Source organism: Centroberyx affinis, unplaced genomic scaffold (genome assembly GCF_046629955.1).
Source record: "Centroberyx affinis isolate AG114_WGS23_722 - 3 ecotype Tasmania unplaced genomic scaffold, CSIRO-AGI_Caff_v1 ptg003861l_1, whole genome shotgun sequence".
NCBI lineage: Eukaryota > Metazoa > Chordata > Actinopteri > Beryciformes > Berycidae > Centroberyx > Centroberyx affinis.
In genome coordinates, this window is record NW_027281708.1 from 318,341 (window position 1) to 326,327 (window position 7,987).

General features: G+C 44.0%; 1 protein-coding gene across 1 annotated transcript; it reads right to left on the bottom strand.

The window, feature by feature from the left end:
* Positions 1-5,227: 5,227 nt before the first annotated feature.
* ier5l (immediate early response 5-like) lies at positions 5,228-7,508 on the bottom strand. Its single transcript, XM_071541403.1, has one exon. The coding sequence runs from the start codon at positions 7,348-7,350 to the stop codon at positions 6,412-6,414; it is 939 nt and encodes a 312-aa protein (XP_071397504.1). The 5' UTR covers positions 7,351-7,508; the 3' UTR covers positions 5,228-6,411.
* Positions 7,509-7,987: the final 479 nt, after the last annotated feature.

Below are 7,987 nucleotides of genomic sequence, written 5' to 3' on the forward strand. Positions count from 1 at the left end.
GATAGGGGACAGATTTTTGGTTATGGGAAGCTCACCAAAGTTGTTTTCATACTGAAACAACAGAAGAATGGTTACAGATGTGCAGTAACTTAAATTGCAATTCACTGTTACTTAAATGGGGAAAAACCTTATGTGCCATATTTCACATGTTGACTCCTCTCAAATGTCTAGGTTCAGACCCTTTTCTTGAAGAGGGAATAGAAGAGAGAGAGAAATTGCATTGTGTTGCTTGGAGGAAACCCTGAAGGAGAAGCTTGTATCTACTTGCACTTTCAACCATCTCCATGTCTGAGGTCTTAACACTGGAGACATGTTTCAGGAACTCTCAGGATTTTGCCAAGATTGGACAGTCTCTAACATTCTTTAGGGTTCAACACTGACCACAGTGAGTGACAAAGTACCTACAGCCTTCAAGGGAGGCTACCAACTCACTCCCTTTACCATGGCACTGGCAGCATTCCTGTAGAACCTTGGGTAGAGATGGCCATGCAAGAACGTTATTAAAATTACCTCCAAAAAACGTTACTTCGTGTGGTTATTAGAACGTTTTGGGAATGTTACTTTGAACAAAAACATTTGCGCAACATTCTTAGAACGTTGTGGGAGGGTTACACAAAAGGCTACCAGTAGGGAATCTCAGGGGAACGTTATTAAAATTACCCCCAAAAAACGTTACTTCATGTGGTTATTAGAACGTTTTGGGAGTGTTACTTTGAACAAAAACATTTGCGCAACATTCTTAGAACGTTGTGGGTGGGTTACCTAACAGGCTACCAGTAGGGAACCTCAGGGGAACGTTACAAAAATTACCCCCAAAAAACGTTACTTCATGTGGTTATTAGCATCCATTGACAGCACGATTTGGGAATGTTACGTTGAACAAAAACATTTGCACAACATTCTTAGAATGTTGTGGGAGGGTTACCAAATAGAAACCTGGAAGGAACGTTCCGGGAATGTTATGGGAACGTTATGTGTTAGCTGGGAACTTCTCAGCGTTGGCTTCCTGGTAGGTGAGGTTAATAACATGCTCGCTGTCTGTTTGAGCAGCATCATCTCTTTGTTGAGTGCCGCAACATTCATACTGCTATGGCACAAGCAGCTTTAGATGGTTGAAGTCCTCCCTCAACTCCTCATGAATGAAATACAGCTTTACCTCTTGGTGCTATAACTGGTCTGTTATACCTGGCTATAAGCTCAATGTTGACAAGACTGAACTACTAGTTGTCCTGGGCAAATCCCGCTCTCTTCAAGAACTTTTCATCACCATTGACAACTTCACGGTGAATCCTGCCTAGACCACCAATTGTAAGGCCCACGTTGCCGTCTACACCATCAGCTTGAATCAAATCCTTCCTCACCGGGGACTCTGCAAAGCTCCTTGTCCAAGCGTTAGTCGTCTCTTATGTCTTGCAACTCCCTGCTGGCCAGGCTTCTAGAATACTCTCTTCGGCCTCTACAACTCATCCGGGATGCAGCAGCACACCTTGTTTTCAACCTCCCCAAATCCCTCCAATGTCAACCGCCTCCTGTAGTCTCTCCACTGGTTGCCTGTGCCTGCTTGCATCACATTCAAAACCCTGGTGCCGGTGTGCAAAGCTGCTAGAGGAGCCCCACTGCCGTACCTCCAGGCCATGGTCCGGCCCTACATGCTAGCCCATGCTCTGCGCTCTGCCACTACAGCTGCTTAATATTTGTTTTCCCCGCAACAACCTGATTGCTCCACTTAGGATAGGAGAGTCAGTCCCCATCTCCCGTCTTATTTCTCTTTTCCAAGCACTGCTTTTTTACATAATCATTCTTGGTTCACAGGAATATTGTCAGGGCACTATGGCTCTGTTCCTTGACCTCCTTACTATTGGTTGCTTGCAATATAGGTGATCTCGGAATTGAGGCTTCTTCTTATATTCTGTTATTCTGCTGCACTCATAACTTGCTCTAGGTCAGCTAAATGCTGAAGATGTAAATATAAAATTGTCAGTCTTATGTCCACAATAGGGAAATGTTACTTATGAAAGGTGGTTATGCAACTTGCTTTTTGTGTGTGACATAACGCAGCACCTCAATGCCCAAATAGGTGATTAGAAAATATGCATGACACAGTGAAATGTGGGTCTCTGTGTGGGAGAGCCAAATGCAACAGGAAAACTTTGCTCACTTTTTGACTTACAAGTCAGTGGCAAATGCGCTTACAATCACTACTTTCCCGAAAGTGGGATATGCACCCAAATGTAACACACTCAGAACAGAATTAAGACCATGAACCTCAGAAATTCCGTTTCTGTGAACAAATGCTCTTGATGATGATGATCGATAAATAAAATCGTTATATGGTATCTGTCAAACAATGACTTATTTCACTTGTAGATGCACTCTCTGCATGACTAAATGACACTTACACCAATTGAGATGACACAAGTTGACTATATGGTACTTCTAAAAGTTAAACATAAGTAAAATTCATTATTCAAATTCATTATGTTTCTTGACTAAATGGCATGCTATTGCCCCGGCTATTCAGCCATACATTTGTCATGTTGTTGAAAACTTTAAGGACATACTGTGAAATTGTACTGTGAACACTCATACTACAGAACCTTATGTTATGTTAAACTTATCCAGAAGTCACAGATCTCTTTGTGCACAGTTATGGTCTGGTACATTACCATTAACCATTGAAACAGGCAGGTTTCGTAAAACTCCTGAAGATGAAAGAACATACAGTATCTACTTTGTGACTGGGGAGAAACTGAGAACAAGATTCATTTTATGTTCTATTGTCCGGCATATGTTGATCAAAGAAAGGTGTTGTATAGCAAAATGACTTCCGTCTTTGTGAATTTGTTCTGGCTACATGATTATGAAAAACTTGAATTATGCTTTAGACAGGGCAGTTTCCATATTGCTTGCTCCATTTGTAAAGCATGGGGAAAAAAGGGAAGATACCTGAGTTTGCTGAATCCTTTTCTTCTTTGACTGTCATGTAAGTCCATGTGGGCTGGGCACCTTGTGTGTATGACACTTGAATAAACTAATCAACCAATCAACAAAACAATTAAGCAGCCTGTATGCTACTAGGCTGTATGGGACAATTAAAAACATGGTCAGAGCTCATTACTTTGTTCTGTGCATTTGACTCATGCTCTAAAAATAAATATCCTGCCGGCAACTTGATTCGAATTTTTCAGTGTGTGATTCTGGCACCTCTTTGGACAGGTATCCGCTATAGGCTCCTGAAATCTGTGAGTTTTGCTGACTAATTAACGCTATAGGGGACAGACTCTGGACCTTGCCCTGTGTTCCACCATCCCCCGCCTCCACCCCCCACCCTTTCAAATGCACAGAGCTGCTGCTGTGATGCAGCAATGCAAACAGATAAGGGCTCGAGGAGAGGAGCCTCAGATCAAGGAACAGCTCCCTAGACCTGATGAGCAGGCAAAACGGCATTTCAAAGGTCTACTGGATGTGCCCACCTGGCCAAACTGTAAAGAATAGTAGTGTCTGAAATTCATATTATTATATGGCAAGTGTGCTTGTCATTATAGGCCTAGTTGGTTAAGAAATGCAAAGCTTGTCTCTTTGTTTTTAACATGGACACACTGACAGAATAGAAATTCTACGTTAGGCTATATTTAACAGGAAAACATAAGTTGTGTATTTAAAAAATCTGTTCACTTCTGAACACTACAAAGAGAAATCCAAAAGAATGATACTTTTATTTTTGTTATTTATGTCTATGAAAAGGATCAACCATAAAGTAACTGATATTCATGGGGTGCTTTGGCTTACTTTTGGCTATGTACGTGTTATTTAAACAACACTAACAGTAGCCTACATACATTCAAGAAGAAATGTTAAGAGAGAGAGTGAGAGAGAGAGAGAGACACCAACGGTCTTTTATTTTTACATGGGTGTCATTCTTTTCCAATCCACATGGAGGAGCTCTCTCTACACCGCTAAACGAACCATAATCCACGCCATTTGTCAACGTTGCAGAGAGCCAAACCATTAATGTTTATGATATTATTTCACGTTTTTGTTTTTGTCTTCGAGACATGTCGCGGAGCCACGTCGGCAGCGTGGTAAAACTAACGATTTAGAAGAAAAGACGTTATTTTAAACGCGGTTGTGTAGAAAACGGTCCACACCCCACTGCAGCAAAAACAACCGACATGCAAACTCAGAATAAACGGATTCGTAACATCCTGCTTTCAGTTTAGGCAAAAAACAAAACAAAAACGTAACGCACAATCTCAGCAAAAGCGATGCGTCGTATCCCCCGTTTTCAGCCTACTTACTGCAAATCAGTATGTGTAAAAGTCAACTGGGAAAAAAAACAAGCCGAAAAAGCGGAGAGTTGAAGGAGTAAACGTATAGGGCGGCGGTGATGTGTTGGATGGAGCGATATCTCAAATTGAGAGGAGTCGAGAGGTTTCGGGTTGGCATAAAAACGAGTGAGACAGGGGAAGGAGGAGGAGGAGGAGGGAGGGATGGAGGGAGGGTGTCGGGGGGGGATGGGGAGTGGAGAGTTTGAGGGAGGGTCAGCCCGAGGTGGCTCTGCATACACGGGCTTACTGATACCTTCATTCATTGATTTTGAAGAACACCACCAAGTGGCACACAGCAGAGATAACACGCCTGCGAGCTTTTTTTTTCTTTTTTTTTTGGGAGGGTGGGGGGAGAGAAAATGCCTGGATGAAGACAGTAGCCTGTGCCACACAATTCAGTAGCATAGAGATAGCGCGTGGGAACAGGCGGCATAAACACAGGACGGTTATTTTGAACTTTTAGCACAGACAGACAGCATGACAGACCAGACTTTAATGACATGTTGCCCTATTCACTTCAATAAGACTATTGTAGACCTAAATCCTACATTATGAATTTTGGATTTTTCATTAATAGCTCCACATGTGAGTTAGAGGCATAAATAAAGTTTCCAATCATGTTGTTTATGGTAAAGACCTGTATTCTTGATAGCAGGCCTAGCATGCAATGCTACACAAACACAGGCTGTAATGTTAAGTGTATAATATAGGCCTAAAGTTAAACCATTATACTGTCAGTTTATGAGAGGACTCAACAACTTCTGTGCCTCAATCACTTCTCTATATTAAACTAATACATTTTAAAGTGTATGCATAACAAAAGGCTTCATAACTGCAATATATTTGGCGGTCAAACAAGCAGAGTAAAGATGAAAGTTTTCATTTTTTTTATTAAGATTATAAATTTTTAACAAATAGGTTCTAAAACAGTTTTACCCGGTGATATACAATTTAATATGCACAAAAATACAAGAATAACAACAAAAAATATGGAGAGAACGCCTGAAAACTCCTTTATTTTGGTACACATAGTGCTCATATAATGCATGGACGTAGGCTATGGCTAAAGTATGAGTTTTGCCTTTTTAAAACAAAAGGACTCGGATTCTTTTTTTTTGTTTGTTTGTAGAAAATAAAATAAAACTCACAAAACCAAGTCACGTTGGAATTATGAATTGCTGTAAAGGCTTGAGCAACAACTTTGATTAAGGGGGGAGGGGTTATGCTCAACAGATCAAACTGCCATAAAATACCTGGACTGGTTACTCTTGCATGCTGGGAGTTGAAGTGAAGTGATGGCCCCAGTAGCCCACAAAGTGTAAATAGACTTAAAAGTTTTGGCACTCCATCAAGTGACATGAGCTGGTTCAGAGTGAATGCACCCCAAAAGAGTTTAGGAGGGAAAACTGAGTCTTTTACAATGGTCAGAATGTGCAAGGTCCATGTAAGACTGCAATAGGTGTTTTAGCCCAAAGATAGGATATTCAGCAAGAGCACAACAGGGCCATTTTCAGAAATAGCTGCACATTTTGCTGTTTATCTCGTTATAGAACACACACAACAAAAGCATTTGGCCATACATGGACAGTCACTGTTGGGGTTGGTGCTGCTGGCTCCACTGAGCCACATTAGTGTCTTACTCTATGTTGTCCACACTGTCTTGTACATGAGAGCTCAAATAAAAGACATATGATCCGGCAAAAGAGACATTCAACCACTTTCAACGTACTTTCAATTCATGACAATAGCTAGCAGTAGTGTGCGTTGGATTTAAGGCAACGAAATTCAATCCATTTCGTTAAAGATAAAATTCACAACTAGGCCTACGTCAATGTGTTCTGTAGACATATATTTCCCGTTTTTAAAAGAAAAAAAAAGAAAAAAAAAAAGGGAAGCCTGCACATAACATATGGCACAACCTCTCTTTCCCCTCCCTGTCAGAAAACAATAGTCAACAAAACAAAAAAATAAAAGCCCAAACTGCTCCATGTTTTTAAATAGCATTTTTTTCCCCCCCTTGCAAAAATAAAGTCGATTTGGATTTAGACTTTGTACAGTTCCATAAAGTGTTTTGATTCTCGCGTCAAAACGCCACAATCGCTCTAGTCCATGCCCCGAGGCTGGCCAGGGCTTGCTTGCTACAGATCTGCTCGAAGTCCGCCTGTCGGCTCACCAGCCCCGAGAACCCCGAGCCGAAGATGGAGATCAGATTGGAGATGTTCGACGTGTCCAAGTACTCCGAGCCGGAGTACGAGCAGTCCTCGAATTTCGCCCGCTTGCACCCGGGCGCAAAATCCGGCACTTCCTCCACGTCGGAGATGTAATAACCAAAGTCAACCTTCCGCTTCTTGGCCGGGGACTGCGCGCCCTGGCAGCACTGGAGCGGCGCGCAGCAGTCCTGGTGGAGATACCCATTCTCCACGGTGGTCACTACATGCGTGTCCAAATCCAGCACTGTGGTTTTGTTGCAATGCGTGCCGCCGCTGCCGCTACTGCTGCTGCTGCTGCTGCTGTTGTTGTTGTTGTTTACCGGGGGAAGGTCACAATTCAGCGCGGGGTAAGCCTCCATGCAGCAGCTCCTGTAGTAAGACGGCTCCGACTCCTTGTCTTCGCTGTGCGGGACGAGGGGCGACGAGGAGCCGGCGGCCGTCTGGATGTGCGCCGCCGACTGGTGCACCGCGGCGAGGTGGCACGCGGGCAGCAGCGCGCCGCACAGACTCGCCGGCTCGCCGCAGCAGTCCCCCGCCTGCTGCTCGTCGCCGTCCCCGCCGTCCAGGTCCAGCGGGTCGAGCTCCTGGATCTCGTTGCACACGGTCATCACCTCCTCGTACTGCTGCATCCGGTAGATCTCCGCGTACTTCTCGTTCATGTAGACCTGCCGGGCGTTCCGCAGCACATAGGAGACGAGCAGGTTCTTGTGCAGCTTGATCCCCCCGCGCTGCGTCCTGGAGTTGTGGATCTTCCGTAAGGAGATGGAGATGAGGCTTTGCGCGTCCGCCGCACACTCCATGGTGTTGATCATTGTTGTTTTCCGGAGCCGTTCTCTCCCCACCTCCTCCTCCTCCTCTCCGGCTGAAGAAAACCGACTCTTATCTCAGTGGGAATCGCAGTGTTTCGTGTGGGGACGAGAGCTCAAGTCAGCTCTGTGGCGAAACATTGAATACGGTGGTCCGCCTCCCTCCACATACGAGCAAGCAATCATTTGTAGGCGACGTTCAACCAGAATATATATATTCAGAGGGAGGGTCCGCCCGCTTCAAATCGGACCAATCGGCGGCCGGTATTCGAATGATTGACGCGCCAGCTCCGCCGACACATGCCGCTCTCGGCCAATCAGCGCAAGGCGGTTCTTCTGTGCTATTCAAATTCCAGACTGGCTACCTAACAGGAATGTCCTCATTACCGGGTAGATGGCAAGTCGCAGGCTAGATGAGGGATCTGACCTACAAACTAGTTTGCTCTCTGTATGAAAAATACATTTTGACCACGATGAATGAAACACAACCTATTTTCTCGATCAATGCGACAGCTGCACAATGAACCCCCCGAAGCAATACTTTCTGAGATTTTAACAACTCATTTTTATAGACTTTCTTTTATGTAATGAGCTTTTATGGTTCGCTTTTATGGTCTTGCCTTGCTTTTGTATTTCATACCTA